General features: G+C 40.1%; 3 protein-coding genes and 1 long non-coding RNA gene across 5 annotated transcripts in view; 1 reads left to right on the top strand and 3 right to left on the bottom strand.

The window, feature by feature from the left end:
* Positions 1–3,363: 3,363 nt before the first annotated feature.
* dctn4 (dynactin 4) lies at positions 3,364–13,313 on the bottom strand. 2 transcript variants are annotated; one of them, XM_008419965.2, is made up of 14 exons: positions 13,098–13,313; positions 11,614–11,684; positions 11,330–11,508; positions 11,159–11,202; positions 10,145–10,252; positions 9,460–9,480; positions 8,876–8,949; positions 6,579–6,691; positions 6,377–6,486; positions 6,185–6,258; positions 5,793–5,847; positions 5,158–5,265; positions 4,740–4,837; positions 3,364–4,641 (listed from the first exon to the last, which is right to left on the bottom strand). In XM_008419965.2, the coding sequence occupies exons 1-14, from the start codon at positions 13,230–13,232 to the stop codon at positions 4,422–4,424; spliced, it is 1,410 nt and encodes a 469-aa protein (XP_008418187.1). In that variant the 5' UTR covers positions 13,233–13,313; the 3' UTR covers positions 3,364–4,421. The 2 variants fall into 2 exon arrangements, with proteins under 2 accessions (XP_008418187.1, XP_008418188.1); XM_008419966.2 differs by lacking the exon at positions 9,460–9,480 and having other exon boundaries at positions 13,098–13,309.
* On the top strand, positions 13,290–19,248 carry gpx3 (glutathione peroxidase 3). Its single transcript, XM_008419967.2, has 6 exons — positions 13,290–13,379; positions 14,442–14,635; positions 17,049–17,199; positions 17,304–17,421; positions 17,942–18,041; positions 18,709–19,248. Exons 2-6 carry the CDS (start codon positions 14,450–14,452, stop codon positions 18,919–18,921), a joined length of 768 nt encoding a protein of 255 aa, XP_008418189.2. The 5' UTR covers positions 13,290–13,379; positions 14,442–14,449; the 3' UTR covers positions 18,922–19,248.
* An 80-nt stretch (positions 19,249–19,328) lies between these two features.
* Positions 19,329–20,903, bottom strand: LOC103471138 (uncharacterized). The gene is made up of 2 exons (XR_534589.1): positions 20,763–20,903; positions 19,329–20,468 (listed from the first exon to the last, which is right to left on the bottom strand). It is a non-coding gene; the product is annotated as an uncharacterized LOC103471138 (long non-coding RNA).
* A 176-nt stretch (positions 20,904–21,079) lies between these two features.
* tnip1 (TNFAIP3 interacting protein 1) overlaps positions 21,080–21,132 on the bottom strand; it is a 9,770-nt gene continuing 9,717 nt past the window's right edge. Inside the window, exon 17 of the mRNA XM_017307012.1 lies at positions 21,080–21,088. Coding sequence (XP_017162501.1) covers positions 21,080–21,088 — 9 coding nt within the window. The remainder of the gene's footprint in view (positions 21,089–21,132) is intronic.

The following is a 21,132-nucleotide window of genomic DNA, read 5'->3' as shown; positions in this document are numbered from 1 at the left end:
TACTGGGACTGTTTACTAAGCAGAGGGCCTCGGTGGGGAGCGCCAACACACCTGCAACTCGCAATATCTGATCTGCCTTTTCAAAAAAACACCACAGCGTGTGTGCAGATCATCCCCCTGAACGGGGCTGATAAGTGTGTAGAGCAAGAAACAATACCTGCTGCAAAAAAAAAAAAGAAAAAAAAAAAAGGAAAGAAAATCATTAGCCTCTGCTTCTGATGCAGAGATTTCACTCTCCTGACTCAAGCCTTGAAGAGAAAAGGTCAGATTTTAAGTGTTTGTCAGAACTCATTGTTCTGTTTTCCATGGACAATAACCCAAAATAAAACTCAAGGCTGGATTTAGATGCTTCTATCCTCTCTAAGCTTCATTACGTTGACATCTGCAGTGTAAAAATCTGCTTGCCTATGGCGCCATCCTGTGGGGATAAACATCAACATCCCCACTGAAGTTTCTTCCTCTTTTAACAATAGGTCCTTCTCAAAAAATTAGCATATTGTGATAAAGTTCATTATTTTCCATAATGTAATGATAAAAATTAAACTGTCACATATTTTAGATTCATTGCACACCAACTGAAATATTTCAGGWCTTTTATTGTTTTAATACTGATGATTTTGGCATACAGCTCATGAAAACCCAAAATTCCTGTCTCAAAAAATTAGCATATCATGAAAAGGTTCTCTGAACGAGCAATGAACCTAATCATCTGAATCAACAACTGCAAAAGATTCCTGAGGCTTTTAAAAACTCCCAGCCTGGTTCATTACTCAAAACCGCAATCATGGGTAAGACTGCTGGCCTGACTGCTGTCCAGAAGGCCATCATTGACACCCTCAAGCAAGAGGGTAAGACACAGAAAAAGAAATTTCTGAACGAACAGGCTGAACGAACAGGCTGTTTCCAGAGTGCCTGTCAAGGCACCTCAGTGGGAAAGAAAAAGTGTGGCAGAAAACGCTGCACAACGAGAAGAGGTGACCGGACCCTGAGGAAGATTGTGGAGAAGGGCTGATTCCAGACCTTGGGGGACCTGTGGAAGCARTGGACTGAGTCTGGAGTAGAAACATCCAGAGCCACCGTGCACAGGCGTGTGCAGGAAATGGGCTACAGGTGCTGCATTCCCCAGGTCAAGTTACTTTTGAACCAGAAACAGCGGCAGAAGCGCCTGACCTGGGCTACAGAGAAGCAGCACTGGACTGTTGCTCAGTGGTCCAAAGTACTTTTTTTGGATGAAAGCAAATTTTGCATGTCATTCGGAAATCAAGGTGCCAGAGTCTGGAGGAAGACTGGGGAGAAGGAAATGCCAAAAGGCCAGAAGTCCATTTCAAGTACCCACAGTCAGTGAYGGTCTGGGGACCCATGTCAGCTGCTGGTGTTGGTCCACTGTGTTTTATCAAGGGCACGGTCAATGCAGCAGCTATCAGGAGATTTTGGAGCACCTCATGCTTCCATCTGCTGAAAAGCTTTATGGAGATGAAGATTTCACTTTTCAGCACAACCTGGCACCTGCTCACAGAGCCAAAACCACTGGTTTACTGACCATGAAGTATTACTGTGCTCAGTTGGCCTGCCAACTCTCCTAACCTGAACCCCATAGAGAATCTGTGGGATATTGTGAAGAGAAAGTTGAGAGACCAAGACCCAAAACTCTGGATGAGCTTAAGGCCGCTATCGAAGCATCCTGGGCTCCATAACACCTCAGCAGAGCCACAGGCTGATTGCCTCCATGCCACGCCGCATTGAAGCTGTCATTTCTGCAGAAGGATTCCCCAAAAAATATTGAGTGCATAACTGAACATAATTATTTGAAAGTTGACTTTTCTGGTATTAAAACACTTTTCTTTTATTGGTCGGATGAAATATGCTAATTCTTTGAGACAGTGATTTTGGGTTTTCATGAGCTGTATGCCAAAATCATCAGTATTAAAACAATAAAAGACCTGAAATATTCCAGTTGGTGTGCAATGAATCTAAAATATATGACAGTTTAAATTTCATCATTACATTATGGAAAATAAWGAACTTTATCACAATATGCTAATTTTTGAGAAGGACCTGTATATGAGACAACTCAGCTTCAGAGATTAACTTGAACAGAAAAAATAAACTTAAATCTGAAAACTCTCATAGCGCTCACTCACTGTTTAAAAGTGTAGAGTCAGAGTTCCTATATATTTTGCAAAATCTTGTAATATGATTAATAAATGTTTCTAGAGGCCATCAAAGATCAACCACCACAAATTTAAAAAGATAAATCAATCAAACTTACGCTCAATCAGCTGAGCTACTAAAAATATAGATGCACAATTAATTTATATCACTTCTGTTTCATTTTGTTAATGGGTTAGAGGAGCGGGCAGCAGGCTGATCTCTGGAGACTTTTTTGTTTTGTTTTTGCAAAATCTTAATTACAGCAGCACAGACGGGGCGGCAACTTCACTCAGGTTAGGCAAAGAATGGATGGACTTCACAAAAGAGACTGGAACACAGAAAAACGTTATTAGTGCAAAAGTTGCATCCGTTAATTTGTCCTACCTCATATTCTGTAGTTTAAGCAGATTCCACATTTAAAGCCAGACTGATCTGAAAGGTGTGCAGTAGATTCTGGATGACTCAAACCCCCCCAACATCTGTATTTGGGCTCAATAAGGCTTTAACTCAGGCTAAGTGGGTCCTAAGTGGGTCTGATCTCACAATAGGGAGGACTGTGTGGTTTGACCAAATGCAATCCATATTTGCAAGATGAGCTGATTCTCACAGGCATCGGCTCAGACTGAGCAACACATTTTGGACCCGTGCAGCTACTTTTTTTTTTTTTTTTTTTTAAACCAAAGGCATGCATCACATCTCAACAGGAAATCAACATGAGGCCAAAGACGATCCCTGGGACTCACTTGTAAAATGTTGTCTGGGAAGAAAGGGAAAATATTTGTAAGGATTCAAGGAGTACTGGCCAGGAGGAAAAAGTCTAGAAATAAAACTTTTTTCCATATTTATCCAGATCTAACAAATACTTAAAAGTGTCGTGCTTTTATTTTTTTTTCCCCCCGCAAGAAACCTATGTACAAATGAAAATTGGGGGAACTTTCGATGGATATTTGGCAATGAAAAGTGAGATTTTTCCAATTTAGGAGCCAATCAGCTGAAGGTGCACCACTCTCTCTCTCTCTTTGAAATTAATTGAAAGCAAAAACAAAGTGAGCAGTAATTAATGAAGCTACATCCTTCATAATTCCGGTCGAATGATTTTATTGTGCGCACAGTGTGTGGAGATAATCCATAGAAAAAAAAAGAGAATAAAAGAGCACCTGATTAAATAATGTAAGTCACATCAACTGTTACCATAAAAAGCAAACAGATCCATTACAGCATRTTATTAATTTATTAGCCAGTAGTGCAGATTAATTGAWGTACAGCTCTAATCCCCCCCAAGGATATCACATGRGACAGTTTTGCACAACATCCACTTACAGGCTTGTCAGTAACTCTTGCCAACCAAGAGGAGGAAAAGTTTTCTAGCACAAATACATGATGAGCTTTTTGTACCTAAAACTATTTTYCCCGACCTTCCCGTAGTTTAATGGAGGCAGTTACATTTGACGGWGGGCAACAGAGTCGAGGTTACCTTTAATCAGTCCTGTAAAATGGCGGATAAATCTGGGCGAGTAAACTTGGAGGCGATCTCAGATTAATAGCCCGTGTGCGCGTTCAATGAGCTGCTAAATGCGCCGAGACGTTTTAGTCAGTAAACCTTAAATGTAAAGTGGTTATTCTGTGAGAAGTGATTTAAATAGATTCCTGTACAACAGCAAAGATATAGGCAGGCATGTTGAGAGAGTGCGGAGCGTGAAGACGCCAACGTTTGCTGTATTTCATATAGATAAAGCATGCAAGCAAATGGAAAACTACGGTCTGCGGAAAATGATGCTGACAAAAGACGCATAAACAAACGGAGCAGAGGCGGCGACTCTTTCGGATTGTTCTCGTCTCTCGTGATTCTGCTCGCTGGTTTCGGTCCGAATAGTTCGCASCACCTCGSCGCTACGGTGAATTATAACCGGACAGRCAGAGGAAATAAAGAAAACACTGTAAGCACAACATCAATACATCCTAACCTCCCACGCAGAAGCTGCTTTGTACTAATAGACTGTATAGTGTTTCGGCAGAGAAAGGACGATGTAGTGAAATGTAACCTGCCRTGGAGCAGCACAACAATCATTTAAAAAGAGATGGAACCGATGCAGCAGTCAACAACAGTTTCCTAYAATTTAACGCCCGAGCGAAGACGCAGACGGAGGTTATTGTGCGACTACTGGTGACGTCGGGTAAGATTAAAACAAAAGCAACTTCCGTCGGCTTCCACTAAACGAACGCGAGTTTCAAGAGACTAGTTRGCGAACGCTGAAGGATTTTATTTGCACTCAGGGAGCGAGCGGCCCCAGCCTCAGCTCTACATGATGAGTGAGCCAAACGGCCTCGTGAGCAGCGTCGCCCCCCTCCTCGCTCGGCCGGATGGGAGCTGCGAGGTTACGGAAGTCGTGGCGCATCCTAAATGAAACGGTGACATCCGTGTCCTCTTCTTTCAGAGGGACCACTTTGATGAAGAAACCAATCTTGTTGGACTTCCTGAAGGCGACGATGCTGGAGAAAAGAGGACAGAGATAAGTTAGAGAGTTCTGCATTGATTTAGTAAGTGTGTGTGTGCGTGTGTGTGTATGAGATCAGTGTCGTTTACTCACTCTGGATCATCCTGAAAGTCCTGAGGCTCTGCCAGTTCGTCGTACTCAGCTGCAGCATCCTTCCCTGCCAAGACCAGTTCCTTACTGGGAACAAGAACCTGCACAGGAAACAACTTTCTAATGTAATAATAAAACTTTCCATAAATGTTCCTAGTGAAATAAAAAAAAAAGGAGGTGTTCTTTAAATGTACACTTCATAATGTTAAATGACAAAAAATAAATAAATAAATCTGAGATTCTAACAATAAAGGACATTTTAAAAAGCCGGGTATTTGTCCTTTTAATAATTATATGAACTGTWTAAATTCTTGCTGAACATAATTCAACACAGCAATAAAGAACATTTTACGTAACTACGGTACATCTAGCAGTTTCAGACCCATTAAAACAACTTGGCGACAGCAGAATCGAAACGTACCTTGGAAGTGCTGTTAACATCATCAGGATCATCGTCTTCACAAACAGCCAGTGTGACATGAGTAATGTTCTCCACAGGGTTGGTCAGGGTTAGCAGCACCTGACTCTCCTATGGCGACAGCAAAGACAAAAGAAGAGTGAATGTCGCTGACCGTCTCCAATACAATGCGTCTCATCATCACAGTTGATTTCAAGCAGTTTACTAAAGGRCATTTTCCACATTTTATTCCAGACAAACATGTTCTTGACCAGTGAATTTGTGCTGAAGACGACAACATGCTTCGCATCTTATACCGATTATAAACTTATTTGTTGTGTAACATAACATTATCAAGTGTGCAGGTTTTGAATAAGGCTGTGTTTCAGTTTCCCTGCATCTCTTATGTTAAATGAGAAACAAAAGAATAACAAGATTACAATTCTATCAACATCGGTCATTAACACGCAACACAACTGAAAAAAAAACAAAAAAAACAGGTGAAACTTCTCATTATTTCACATGTAATGATGGAGATGATCCAGGCTGGTTTACAGTTTCTAGACCCTGACAGCATTAGCTGAGAAACTAATGTTTATTTTATTTTTATTTTTTTAAGAATGTGACGCAGATGGACAAAACCAGGGGCAGAAACTGACCTTCATGTATCGGAGATTTGGAATGGACATTATTCTTACTTCAGGGATGTAGCTCCTGACAGAGGAAAGCAGAGCAACAACTTCACCGACAGCCAAACATCCAAACTCTGTTAACAATTCGCAGGTCGCTGAGCTGTTAAATTATTAATTATTAATTCAATTTTCTCAACTGAAACCAAATCATTTCTGCCCGACTTTAATCAAGTATTTAGAGCTGAAATTTGTTTAATTTACAGAACAATATTTCTTTAAACCCATGCGCTGGAACATGTATTTACAGCTGCACAATCAATTTTCACCCAGATTTAGCCTAATCGGGCCTGAGGCTGATTTACTGCACACACACACACACACGCACACAAGCACACGCACACACACTGACAACTACTCACACAGCCACCAGCTGAATTTTGAACTTGATTGAAGTTGGATTAAACTCTGGCTTGCTCAGGTTGTGCTCGCATTTCTGAGGAAAGTAATTAAGAAAAACAACGTTTTACAAATTAGATCAGCCATCCCTCCGCTCCTAAAGAAAAATAAATAAGGCCATAAGAGAGGCGTAAAAACARCAGAGCTGTACCGACCCTGCAGCGCAGCGAGCGCTTCATCAGGAGGTGTTTGTGTCTGGGGTGGAGCTGAGAAGCTCCTGCAGGCTGGAAGTCCGGCTGCAGCAGCCGCTGGCGCAGCGTGGTCACTGCACACACACACACACACACCGACAGACGCAGTTTCTCCTCAGGAACCGTCGCGAGGTAATCAAGAGACGCTTCTGGACAAAAATCCTACCTTCGGGTAAACTGACGGGTCTGCTGTAGCAGTCCTCAGGCAGGGGCTCCACTTCATCRAGGGCCTGAGCGGGTTCGATTGTGACTTCCTTCTGGTCCTCACCTTCTTTAAGGCTGATTAAGAAACACAAACAGGTGTTGATTCTCTTCAAGGGAGCACTTGCTGTATATCAAGACACGAGACATAAAAGTACAAAAACTGTTTCAAACACCGATAAGAAACAAACCGGTTTTTGACCGTAGGGACACAAACGTTTTAGACTGACAAGCCTTTAAGCAAGATAGGAGTCAAACTTTTCAAACRTTACGTTTTAAAACAACTAAAATATTTTTATCACAGTTTCAATTAATAGTCMTGAGTTGCTGCGATGTAAGAGGAACCACTGGAGTGGCTTCAAGGGGCAAACATTTAATAAATCCACCATTGCCCCTCTCCCACTTGTTGCTGCTCAATGCTGGTTAAACAAATGAAAAGATCAAAAGGTTATTGGTCAGTGGTTTTCAGTCTTGGTCCTTCAGGTTTTGGATGCATCTCTGCTCAAACAGAGACGATTTAAATGCTTGCATTGCCTCCTCAGTATGTCAACAAGTCCTSCAGAAGCCTAATAATCATTAATTCATTTAAGGCAGAAGGGTGGCAGCAGGGACAATGGGTCCTACTTTGTATACTTAAAAATACACACAGTTTCCTAGTTTTGATGGATTTTGATGGCAAATAATCCAAAGTAGAAAACTTTGGTCTTGTGGTTTAGCTACGACAACTGGACTTTGCTCGCTCTTTTTTTGAAACTTGTGTCATTATACAATTATGCAGGGAGGCAGCACAAAATCATTCCAAGTGCCAAAACTACACCCTGAGCTGCATTTTGGACACACCTGCTTCATCCCCTTTCAGATCAAAGCTCTGAATTAAACACACAACCATAAACCCCTCATTACAGAACACTTTGTCCTTTCACATCGTACGACCCGATCCAGCCGGATTATGGGCTGTACGCCGCMAAGTACGACACAAACCATTGAACGCAGTGATGTCAGTCCCACAGCTACTGGACACCGGAGCAATAGAGATGTGCTCTGTGAAGAGACAGATCGCGCCTCTCCATCTGGTATTCCAATGAATGAGTCTGGCTTTAGCAGTTGCCAGGAATATGGCACTCAACGCCCTGCAGTTTGATAGCCGTGGTGACAGAAAGGAAAGGTCTGGTGCAGAAGGGATTATGGGCCGTTTTCTGGCCCCTTAGATTCCAGTGAAATCAATGCCTCAACATACCCACACTGTTTGGACACTGTTTGAGGTTGGCCACTTCCTGTTCCAACAACATTGCGCAACTTTGAACAAAGTAATACAATGGATGAGCGAAGTTGGTGCTAAGAACTTTAGTTTTCTGCACACGGTCCACTAGAGTTGATCCCAACCTTTATGAAGAACTGAAGCTGATGCAATGAATTGACAAAATAGGCACCAAGCTAATACTTTGTCTTTGGGATATTGCCAATATCTGACTGGGCTCTGTACCATGTTGCTTATGCAGGCCACATTTAGAGAATTAAATACACTTAAAAGTTGTCGAGTGCGAATAACAGAACATATTGACAAGACTTAYATTAAGGGTAACAGCTGTAGCTCCTGTTGTTTTTTATTTGTTTTTTTCACTTTGTACCATTTGACAACACTAAACTCATCTTTTCAGTTCAAAGCGGTGAAGGGTTAGTAGAAGGCTCAGGTTAGTAATGATGTAGCCACTTCTGCTCCTAATTATGTGTTGGCTGTTGACTGTTGATTATGTTGAAAGGGCTGATAAAATAATCAAACCAACTACTGTAACTAAAGTCGATTATTCTAACAATTAATAGAGTAATCGGATAAAAAAAATGTTGGCATATTCTGCATGTTTTCATATAAAAAATGCAAATACACAAATGATTCAATTCCTTTTTTAAATAAGACGATAAACATTTTACAACCTAAATGCAATAAGAGCATTCCATTAGTGAATTTGAACCAGGCAAACCTCTTTTTATAATTCTGTATACTTCATTTACGATTAATCAATTGCTAAATTAATTGACAATCATTTGAATAATTGGTTCATCACGATTAATTGTTTCAGCCCTAAAACCAACGTTGCTGAAAGGTAAAACATTTGTCTCAGTCGTCATGACGTGGGGGGAYATATGAGTGTAGTTACWGAGCAGAATCGTAATGATCCCCCTGAGGTCATACAATTATGAAAAGGTTTAACTATAGGATGCAAAAGTAGCAGATTTCATCCTATTTGATAAGAGATAACTCACCTAAGCCCAGTCAGAGAGGCTATTGGAGCTCCAGGTCTCTGCCTATGCAGTCTGGTTCCAAGGCCGTATTTTTCCTGGGTGAATTCGGACAGAAAAAAAAAAAAAAAAAACACGATCAGGCAGACTGCCAAAAGACAACTCCGGGGGAGTCACAATGATTGATGAAATTAATCTACGGCTATTTTTCTACAAGACAAATCTTCTGTCTAAGAGATAAATCCATGTCAGCTCTTAACAAAAACAGAAAGGAGTATTTTTTTAACATTAAATACAATAAATAAGCCAGAGAGTTTGTATATCTTGTTGTGAAAGACAAGGAACACAGAACGAAGGAGCAGCTGGAAAAAGACGAGGGGGGATTTCTTGACTTAATTAGGCTGAAATGTTTTTTTTGTCCCCCCCCCTTCCAAATAAACAGATGTTAAGATGCAAACATAAAGCTCCCCTTGTGTGAATCTAAGCTCAATTTACCCAAGGAGACATTCATGTGATCTGAGGTCCCTCAGTGACAGTGTTAACAAGTAAAGAGATAAAAGTGCAACTGTAATAGACAAGACTACCCAAATTGTGAAAGTATAACTCACCACCACATGAATAGTGTGTTGCTTGGGGGGGTAAAAACCAAAATATCAGAGTGCATAAGCAAAGGAAAAACAAACAAAAAAAAARRRGAGAAGGTGAAACCGATGCAATCAAGCAAAAACATTAATGGCATTTGGTGACATGCGAMYGCAACAGAAACGATCATTTGAGATGGCAAAGTGGAACCGCAGGACATCTTGAGAGGTTACGACATACGACAGGAAGCACAGGTTTGAGTTAATGGGTGCTAATGTAGCTAGCTTTAAAAGCAGAAAGCAGGAGTACACAAACATGATATCTACATAAGCATTTTCCATTTGATCACCACAGACAAGCCAGAGGCTGTTTTGATACTCGGTCACGAAAAGCAGCAGAAATGGATGGACACAGCGTCAGTATTTCAATCAGAGACAGAAACAAAGTCACTGGTCAACCACAACTATTCTTCCATTTTTTTTTTTTTCTTTAAATAAAAAGTACGCTGGCACTCAGCGACATCCGCTCTGCCTAAACCCGAGACCGAGCCGCGGTGGATCAGATCTTTAACTTTGCAGATGGCTGTTGATCTCGGTAAGTACAAAACAAATGACACCACTGCCGCTTGACATTTTAAAAGGTTAAAGAAAAAGATGTGACATTTTTGGAGAGAGTTGCGTGAAAGCGGCTCTCTCAGGGGGAGCAGAGTACCGAGAATGCCAGGGGCATGCACTGTCGTCTCCTTGCCAGCTTCTTCCTGTCTCTCTCCTGCTTCTCTCGGTGGGCGAGCTGCTGGTAATACTCAATCAGCTTGGAGATCTGTGGCAAACAAAAAGTCACCCACAGACAGGTCACCATATTCCTTGTGAATTTTTGAACAAAACACAAGCTTTCAAGATCATAACACAGGGTTTCTGCAGCTTTCACCAACGCAGATTTAAGACTTTTTATGATCATTAAACATGTGTCACAACAGAGATCTATAAAAGAAGATTAATTTGGGACTTTAGATGTACAGAAGAAGAAGGTTGCACATTTTGTTTTGTATTAGTGCCAGGGTTTTGTTTTTTTTTTTATACAAAATGCATCGACTGAGCCAGTGGCGAAGACAAACGGCCAGCCAGCCAACAGGTGACACATTTACACTTACCAACGATAGATGCCAAAAAAAGCTACAATTTAAGACATTTTAAGGACTTCATTTTAGACACATTAATGTAAAACTTTTTAAGGATATACGGAAACCCTGTAATAACGATTCCAGCTTGAGAACCATCTATTTTAAATCTGCTGTATTGCAAGCCCAGCTTCTTTCTATATTTAAACAACTAACTTGGATGGAAAGATACTTTTCCAAAAAATTCCACTTGACAAATAATGATTTTGATCATTTGCTAAACTCCTTTACTGGAAAAAATAAATAATTAGTTGACAACTTTGAACACGATTTTAACAGCTTATGGGTAACAGCCGTCTCTGCAGCTGAACAAAACATGTGACTGCCCACTCTGACTGAAACTTCACTGTAAATAAATAGAAAAGTCATAATTTGTTATTTGTGCTGAATCTGAACCCTAAGAACCCAGCAACAGAGTTTGCGTTTGCCTCAGGCTATGAATGTGTGGATGCAACTTTCTCAGAGAAGTATTCAAAAGAATGCAGTGTGTGACCAAGGAACATGTGAGTAACTCAAGAGTACTCAAGTGACCACAGGGTACAACTTACCCGCTGACCGTGGGGGTTTTCTGGCTCCTGCCATCCACCACTGGCTGCAACAGACAAAATGCTCCAAAACATCAGACTTAAGTGGTCATAACCCAAATTTACAGCTGGGTTAGGTTTAGTGTCCCCAAAGCTAACAAAATGGTGACCCCATTAATTGGACAAAATGCCTACCAACTGATTTGTCAGCCATTCCTACATCTCTGGAGGTCCAGCGACAGAAACCGCAGGCCAGGTAGTAGGCTTTCTTCATCGTTGTCTTGGTAGGATCGTCAGGCAGAGGAGCTGGAATGTTAGTGGCCCGAGTTGACAGAGTGTGCATGCAACATGGGCAGTCAAAGCAATTTGCACATCTATATCAGAGCAAAGGGATAAAAGTGGATCAATGATTGAAACAAAATACATTTCCAGAGAGTAATTACTGGTAGTAGTAGAACAGGTATTGGATGATCAGTAACCTGTTCTTTTTCAGCTTAGCTTCAGCAGACGGCATGTTCTCCAGACAACTAGGACAGTAATGGGAGTCCACCTAATTAACGGAGTCAGAGAAAGAACAGGGGGGTCAGTTTATCTGTGAATAGCTTCAGCAAGAATATCATTCTCAATTGTTGTAATTTGTTTGAACTGTGTGTACAGTACATGCCATATTTATGGACCATTAAGAAAACTTCCAACCTTTAAATAAACATCTTTACTGTTTAAATTCATGCATATTCATTTATTTGAACATTTCTTACAACYTGACCAAAATTTCTACCATCTAACAGTGRTCATGAGGTGCTTTCCCACATGTTCATCCTTWGCTTCATACCAAACCCACTTGGAGTTTGTTACCACTTGATCTTGGGATCAACTAARCCCCAGTCCAGTTTAACACGTTGGACATATTTATGTTTTAATGGCATTTGTTTTATTATATTTTGAGAGATACCCATCTAATCTGAAATWAAATTTCAAACTTCACGGTTGGATAAAGAGAAAATATTTAAACCTCCTCGACAGGATTGAAGCAGTTCTTTAAAAACCATCTTTAGATATGTTTTCTATGCCTTTAAAATCCTTCTCACTGTGTGTTCGCAAGATATACACTGGTCTATGTCCAACTTGGAGGCAACAATTAAAAAGAGGCAGTCTCAGGTAATATTTACAGCCCTGGTAAATGACTGGCCAAGGAATATTAATCGRAAGTTATTAGAAATTGATCCTTTTACAAAAGTTTAAATAATAAATACGTAGTTACAATTACTTCCTAACTTAGGATTTATTTCCCCACAAAGTAAATCAACTATAGTTAAGGTTGAATATTTCTAAAATGTTCAGTATGAGATCATTTAAATCCAATAAAAAAAAGTCATGTATTTTTAGGATTATCACATATCTAAGAGGCAACAAAACATGTGGCTGGCCTTGTATCCATGCGTCCTTATTCATTTTTTATTTAGCTATTAGGAATGACRGGGTTTTTTAAATTAAACGTTATGAGATAGTTGCATAGAAACCCCCAAGATGCGTTGGAAGAGTGAAGCAGTGTAGCATCTCTGGGTGTGGTGTTACCAACTATTGGCCTACGAAGCTACGTTTCCTAAATAAGATGGCRTAACTGATAACAAAGCCAGCCCAACGTTTACTATAAATGGGTTAGTTTCCTTATGATACAGACAATATATATTTTTCAATTATATAAATTGTCTTAAATCAAAATTAAAGTATAGCTTAAACTACATAGCCTATTTTACGCTACATGACGCTAACTCTAACGGAAGTGAATCCGTCCAGCCAATAAAATTACGGAAAAGCAGGAAAAGCAGTTGAACGACAAGGCGCTTAGCCATACAATCTGCGCGATGAGTCAACAAGTCCCGCCCCTCTCTGTCACAGCGACAAGCAGGTCGACTAACAACAAAGCAGTTACCCGCTATCGAAGGAAAAAAAAAAAACGTACCTCATGAGACACACATTCTAGCGACCTTAACTCGCTACAGTAGCGACAAAAATAAAGTTGAGATAAGGGGGCTCTAATCCTTTTCTGTCCACGGACCAGATAGAGCACTCTATCTGGGTGCAGAAGAGACGCCATCTTTCACCGGCGTCGCTGGGCTCACCGACCGTTCCACTGCGTTCTATTTGTCACTGTTAGGGCTAACGGCTCAGCATTGCCCTCCAGTGGTGGACATTAAAACTACACCGACAGTTTGTTAAGGAGGATAAACACACTGAAGGCCAGGTAAACCAAAAATACAAATATTTAATAATCACTTCTTTTACTGTAAGATCGGCTTCGAGCATATGTTTTCCACTAAATCTTAATTTKATTCATTTGAATTTATTGATATTACCTTCAGTCTGCTAATAAGCATCATTAAAGTATAATATYTAGTTCCATTCAGCATAAAGTCCATCTGATGTTTTCCAAAAACAGTACACATCAGTTTCCTTGTATGCAACTCCACCTTCTGGTTTGGGCCTTAAGTTACAGTGCCTTGCAAAACTTGACCTTTTAAAATGCTGTAAAATTATGACCAACCACTTAAATGTATTTCACAAGGTTATCATGTCATAGAACAGCACAAAGTTCACAACTACATYACTGTAAAATGAAAACAGGGCTGCACAGGGGCACAATTTGGACATKTGTGGGTTTTCTGGGTACTCTAGTTCATGGAGTACAGTAATATAAGTTGCTGTTTAAAGGTTTTTGAAAAYTGGTATTAAAATAACATTTTTCAAAAGTAACACATTTAAATTTTTATGATTAATTATATRTTTACGCAGCCCCTCATCTATTTTTAGCAACAGGATCTTACTTAGCATTATCCCTACAAAGCATTAAGACAGTTTGTTGGCCTGGGGCATCTCTGTTCTTCTCCATTGTCATTTTAAAGTGACAGTTGTTGAGACATCTCTCCCACTACTGCGTTGTCAGATAAAGCCACTGAGGTGCTCTGACAGGCATGCAAAGAGGCTTGTCAACTTCCCACGGGGCACATGGTCGAGTGGCAACTCACTATGGCAACCGCTGATCCCAGACAAGAGAAATGATCCTTGAATAAGGAAACAAAAAACCCGCTGTGTTTAGGGGGAAAAAAAACCTCAGCATGTTGCATTCAGAGAAACTGGGTCAAACTGTCATAGAAACTGACAGTTACATTTCACTGTTTTTTAAATAACTACTATTAATCGTTTWTTATTATTATTTTTATTTTATCCAAATCATCTCAACCAAAACTTCATTCATCCATTCATTCATCCATTCATGTTTGGCAACTATATCCGTGTCCGTCAGCAGATGGCGTCATGTCAGCCCTCCGCCCCCTGCCACATATGTTTATTTCCCCGGAGGGAGAAGCTGGGAGACATCCACAGAGAGCGGTCACAGTGTCGTGGATAGACGGCGTCATGAGGCCCTTCTCACCGCCGCTGCTGCTCCTGCTGCTCGCTCTGCTGCGACCCTTCGCCGCCTGCGGAACCGACTTCGTGCAGGTACCTGTTGATGGGAAATGTGTGTGCAGACAAATTCAATAGCCTGAAATCTGACGACATTTTTCTTTTCGTTATTTTTMTTTTTTATTTTTTTGCTATGGTCTGACTACACCTGYTTGCTTTTTGAGCATTTATTCTTTATCAAAGAATAAAAGCAGGATCTTTCAGGCGTCTTATCAGATATTTGATGCCATTTATGGCATCGCCTATAATTGATGGCATAAATGCCAGCACCTATCAAAATACCAATTTATTGTATCAGTATATCGTGTTAGCGATTGTTAAACTATATTAGTACATTTTGGCTAATTGTGTTTTCCTAATCATCAAAAGAACATAAAACATTTTGACCACAAAAATCCCTATTTTTCATCTCTCTCTCTCTCTCTCTCTCTCTCTCTCATATGAATTAGCTTTGAAGAAAGATATTACCAACAGTGAGCTGCAAGACCTTAAAAAGATTGTTTTCAAGTGGATTATTTAAGATGTTTTGGTTAAAGGCTGTGCCTCTTTTTTGTAATGGAGCAAAGTTCCTRTTGACTCTGGACTTATTTTGCGCTGGGACAGCTGGCAGTGGGGGAAACTCCAGTCCACAAAACAATAGACATGTGAAAGGGGAAACACATTTCACTTCACTTTTTATTTTATGGTTATCACCACAGGGAGATTTGCCTGGCAGCCAGGTGAACWTAAAAATAAGGAATTAGTCAGTATGTAATCAATGGTAAGTCAAACCAGAAAGGAACCATCTGTTCTGATGAAACTTAAGACATTACAATGTCAAGAGATCCATCAAGATGAAGGTTTTTGCTCTTCTTGCTGGTGGTCTTGTTAAAGCAGAGCTTATTAGATCAATAAACGTCACAATTCATGTAATAATTCGGGCCTTTAGATCTCCTGTGTTGTTAAGGTAACACACCCCAAGCTAATCAACGTATTAAGTCATGAATGCTTTACATGCTTAATGGTTTGAAAAATAAAATTCAAAAGTGTGGCGCGTATTAACCTTCAAGGAAATCCAGCGCAACCAGCGATAATTTAGCGTGTGGAAGGAAGCTCCCTGAGCATCAGTATTAACACAGTGACACATGGTGACAGCATCACACTAGAGGAAGGATTTCTCTTTCCCAACAGGGACAGGGAAGTAGGTTATAGTTGATGGGAAAAAATGGATGGGGCTAAATACAGAGCAATACTGGAAGAAAACCAGTAAAGAGACTGCAAAAGACTGGCCAAAGGTTCACCTTCCAGCTCTGGCTGTTTCCAAACCAAACAGCCAGAGCTACRATGGAACGGTTTGGATCRAKGCATATTCTTGTGCTCAAAGGACCCAGTCAAAGTTTAATTAGCTTGGAAATATTGTTCATAAATGCTCCCAGTCCAACCTGACTGATCCTGAGGAAGTTTTTAAAGAAGAGGYATAAATAAAAGGGGGTTATGAATACTGTTGCAAGACGTTGTGATTCATTTTTGATCCTTTTAAAACAAACCCGGTTAGGGTAAGCGTCAGGTTCAAGCAACCTAAAAAAAACACTTTGACACAAATAAAAAGAAGAGAGAGACAAGTGATTATCCATTTCTCATGAGGAGAGCGATGAAGAGAGGAACGTGAGTTACAGTCTCCACCTCGCTCTGAAGCTCTCATCCTCCGCTACACCTCTTTTATTACAAACTTGGGTGTTTTCTAGTCACAGAGTTTGCAAACTGCTAAGAGGAAGAGGGGGACAAACAAAAACTCAGCTTGCAAACAAGCTGAGTTTTTGGTCATGAATCTTCAGAGTACAATGAAACCCGCCCGTCTTCTCGTAAGGCCTTAAGCTCTGGTCCTGCTTCTGTGGGTCACAACCTTTGGCCTTTATCTGTTTCTTCCAACGTATTTCCAACAGGTTGATCCTGTACAGTGTCATGAGGCCTCTCAGTCCGCCTGCAGTTTGGCTCCAAGGAATCTGACTTCTTGTTTTGTGGCTCTTGCAACACATTCCTCACACAGCACAAGTTTCAGAGACACACAGAAAGAATGCTAAAGACTTTAAAGACAATGATATACATAACATATATACATAATAAAAGTAAAAAATATTATTCACAACCTAACAGTAAATGAGTGATTTTTATGCTTGGTAGATGATTGTGGAATCACTGAGGTCAGTGGCCCCAGACTTGTGTTTAAATTAGTTTACGTTTCCACTTTGAATCTGGAATAAACTTCTTACCTCTAACTTTTGCGTAGACGAAGGTGGGTACAGACCGTCACAGKGATCTGAATTTAATATTGCTATTTTTTTCATTTGCGTAACACGTAACAACAAAAACAAATCAATACTAGCAGCAGCGGGTGACGCAGATGTACCTTTGTTAGAAGTACTTGATGTTCTGGCCAGAACAYTTTTTAACCTCGTGTCTGTACCCACAGTGGTGTGACTCGTCCACTGCTGGCACCATCTACCAATACAACGCAAGGACTCTGAATGGAAGTCGCACCGTGAACTTTGGCGACTTCGCCGGCAAGAGTGTCCTTTTTGTCAATGTCGCTACATACTGAGGATTGACTTTCCAGTATGTAGGTAAGCAGCTGCACACTGTCGTCTTTGTTATTGGAGCATTACTCCATTCGCCGTCTGAAATCATTTTTTGTTTTTTTGTTGTTGTTCCTGGCGTTTCCTTTCAGAACTGAATGCACTGCACGAGGAGCTGAAACCCCTCGGTCTSACTATTCTGGGCTTTCCCTGCAACCAGTTTGGCAAACAGGAGCCGGGGACCAAAAGCGAAATCCTTCAAGGCTTAAAGTAAGAAAACTCTTCCACTTTTTTTTTTTTTTTTTTTTGTCAGGTCAAACTTGAGGCAGTCACAAAGAGGAACATTGTGTAAAGCTGATAGAGAAGTTTAAAGTAAATGCCATCAGGTGGAAGTTTTGTTTCCTCAAACTGCTACTTAGAAGGAACTTTTAATCCAGGAAAATAATAGTGTAAAAATGTGAGAATCCCTTAAATTATAGTTCAGTGGAGACATTTACGTAAGTGATCATAACACTAGCTGGATCTGCAGAGAAATTCTCACAGTTTGACAAAACTTCTAACAATCAAACTTTACGTAATCAAGAGAGTTGCCTATTGGTAATTTGATAACTTTCTTATTTTTGACCCTTTTATTTGCACATGTTGAAACCATGTCTGCAGTTCCACAAATCATTACTGGTTTTTGGAATAACATCCTGAAGCTCCTGAGGGACTTTTTTGGGGCAGCTGTCAAACTGCAAAGTGCTACGAGCCGCGACCACTGATAAGACGCTTTCTTTTTGGATGCCAGATACGTCAGACCAGGCAACGGATTCGTTCCAAACTTCCTGCTGATGGAGAAGGGYGATGTGAATGGCAAGAGCGAGCAGCGGGTTTTCACATTCCTCAAGGTAAGTTCCAGGTTTTAAAATGAAAGGAAAAAGAACCTTGGAGTTGTGAATCCTGCATTCCAATCTATATGCTCCTTGAATAGCTCACTACTTAACATTCAGAGATATTGTTGTACAGCTAGCTATTCTTGCTTACTCCAATGGCTAAATTACCACATACTTCACTGTACAGAACTTTATTTTATTGTTTCGCAACTAAAGATGATTTGTATTAAACTCCTTTACCATAAAAGCCCTAAATAAATCCCAGTACAACTCAGCTGTCTTTGGAAGTCGTCCATATAAAGGTATTTAGGTAGATAAAGTAGGCAATGTGAAATTCAATCTTGGTATAAATAAATATATGAAGGCTTCAGAGGTTTGGTAAAAGAACATTATTGAAGGAACAACTTAAAGACCAAGAAACACACCACACAGCAGGTCAGGGATACAAGTGTAGAGCGCTTTAATCAAAGCAGCATTGGCTTATAAAACAAAAACCCAAGCTTGGGACACTGAGGACTGCTGATTCCATCTGAAATGCAAATCTGGCCTTTAGGGAGAAGTGGCAAAAAGAAAGCCATTGTTAAAAGAACACCACAAGAAGTCCCACTTCCTGCTGTGCAGTAAAACCTCTAATTTTTCTCTCGTGTTCACAATTGATTTTCTCAACGTTCTGCCGTTCCAGCGCTCCTGCCCTCCGGTCGGGGATGACTTTGGCGCCCCTTACGGCAGGCTGTTCTGGGAGCCTCTTAGAATCAACGACATCAAGTGGAACTTTGAGAAGTTTCTGGTGGGGCCCGACGGAAAAGCGGTGATGAGATGGCACCCACGTGTCAACATGTCCACGGTCCGAACGGACATCCGCAATTACCTTATTCGACTCTACACGCAGAATTAAGAGTGATAGGTGCTTAAGTTTGTCGCTTTAAGTGATTTAGCAGTAGTCCATGCGCAGGAGATGTAAGGTAGCAGATTGGACGGTGATGTGACAGTTTCTGATACGTGAAGATGGCATGTAGAATGAAGAGGAGGCTTGAAAACAGGAACTCTGTGGTGCCTCCTCTGAGTCTGGGGGTGCAGGAAAGCTTTTCAGTGCATTCGAGCTGCCCTGTAATCCCACAGCACCATGGCATCTTCTCCATCCCAGGAACTGTTTGCCATTACAGCAAAATCTGTCTTTTTTTTCTCTTTCTTTTTAAGCTTCAATAAATCATTAAGAAAGCCACCATGATGTGCAGACTTTTCTTCAACAGCACAACAGTTGTAAATACTCTAGCCTGCGGCAGTACAAAGACAAAATGTGAATAAGACATTTAGAATAGATTTATTAAGCCAGTCAAATACAAAAATTCTCACATGTGCTTTTTGCCAATAGCAAAAAGGAAAAAAAGAACGCTATAAACCAGAAAAATACACCTGCCAGAAATTACAGCATACCTTTCAAAGTGCAACTCTGCTGATGTCTCAGTTCTCACCATTCAAATATTTTTGTTCCCCGCAAACTTACAAACTCATTTCACAAAAAACTGAGCCAAAGTCCCGTCCCGCACAATTTGAAGCCCTTCGTCTAACTACTTGAAATACTTTATACTAAGGAAATAACTGGTGCTGAGGTAAAACCACTTTGAGATTGATTTSACCATCTAAAAAAGTTGTAAAACATATTTCCAACATGTTGATCCTGTACTATGTCATGAGGTCTTCTGACTTTGCAGACGAATCCCCTTGGCATCAATTGCTGGTTGTCAATTGGGACTGAAAGCGTCAAGACATCCTGGACGCGTTATTTTTTTTTCTCCGAGGAGCAGAGCTGTAATACGCAAGTTGTTGTACGAATAGGACTCTAATCACACCTGCTGCCTTAAGATTTTGAAKCTCTGTTTGCAACTGTGTGTTGAGGCTACAGTAAAAATGGTACAGGATGCAGTAAAAATGAGCATAAATATCAGAATGCGTGGTAAAACCAAGTAGAAGTGTCGTTTAATGAGATTAGGTCCATTATCATGGAAAAAAAAAGGATGTTTAAGTAATGTGCATTGTGTATTGTGTCTGATACAAACATACAATGTCAATAGCTACAATATATTGGGATTACACTAACAACATAGAAAGAACAGCATTACTAAAGACAATGATTTACACTCAGTAAATGCAACTATCAAAACAGCAGGTTATAAATAAATTATTAGTAATCACAATCATGTTTTTTGGTTTTTTGGTATCAAAATTCATTTCCTCAAATTTTTGTATTTCAACAACCACTTTTGAACAGTTACACATATTAGACATTTCTAGAACATCGATGGCACTGTAGAAATCCTCATAAAATCAATTAACATTCACATTGTTTTTACTTCTATGATTTATTGTACCTATATAATCATTCAGCGCTGGAAATGAGCACGTGTTGTCCTATTTGCTTTTGGGGAATGGCTTCCAGTAACCCTACAAGTTAATCAAAGTGTTAAGGTGTTACATACTTGCAGAGAGACAATTACATAGGTATATTTTGCAGAAGGGAAAAAAAATAAAATAAAAAAAGAAAGCAATGATAATTATTCAAACTCATTTAACAAAAGGACTTCAGTTCCAGATAAAAAAATCTAAATAATATGTATATATATTTATATATATTCAGAATAGCGAAGTGTTTCACAAATAGCCTTATAAAACGCAAGTATAAACAACATTACAATAGGATATCTACAGTTCAGTAGGAAAATTATATCTCAATCACACCTTGTCAACTCAAAGACAGTTTCATGCTACTACCCAGACTCCATCAGATGAGTACGGTGATGCTTTAGTGCTTTCCGGGGTCGATGTTCTGTCTCTCCCTTTTGCCAAACCCTGTTGCTGTGGCTGCTGTTGACTGATCTGCAATGGAACAGAAACAAAAAGATTCATTACCGTCGACCCACAAAACCARGTCTGACTTAAAGGTCACTTCTCCAGTTCTTTTAGTGTTTAAAACATTTTTTTTTTTGCAACAAGTTAAATTCACATAGTGTACATACCCCTTGTAGTTCATGACATTACAACCAAACTACAATGCATCACTGCAGCTTAGTAGGTAATTATAAAAATGAGGTATTTTAATATGAACTTA

Source organism: Poecilia reticulata, linkage group LG10 (assembly GCF_000633615.1).
Source record: "Poecilia reticulata strain Guanapo linkage group LG10, Guppy_female_1.0+MT, whole genome shotgun sequence".
NCBI classification, from domain to species: domain Eukaryota; kingdom Metazoa; phylum Chordata; class Actinopteri; order Cyprinodontiformes; family Poeciliidae; genus Poecilia; species Poecilia reticulata.
Note: the sequence above shows the minus strand (reverse complement) of the source record. Positions and strands in the feature narration are given on the sequence as shown.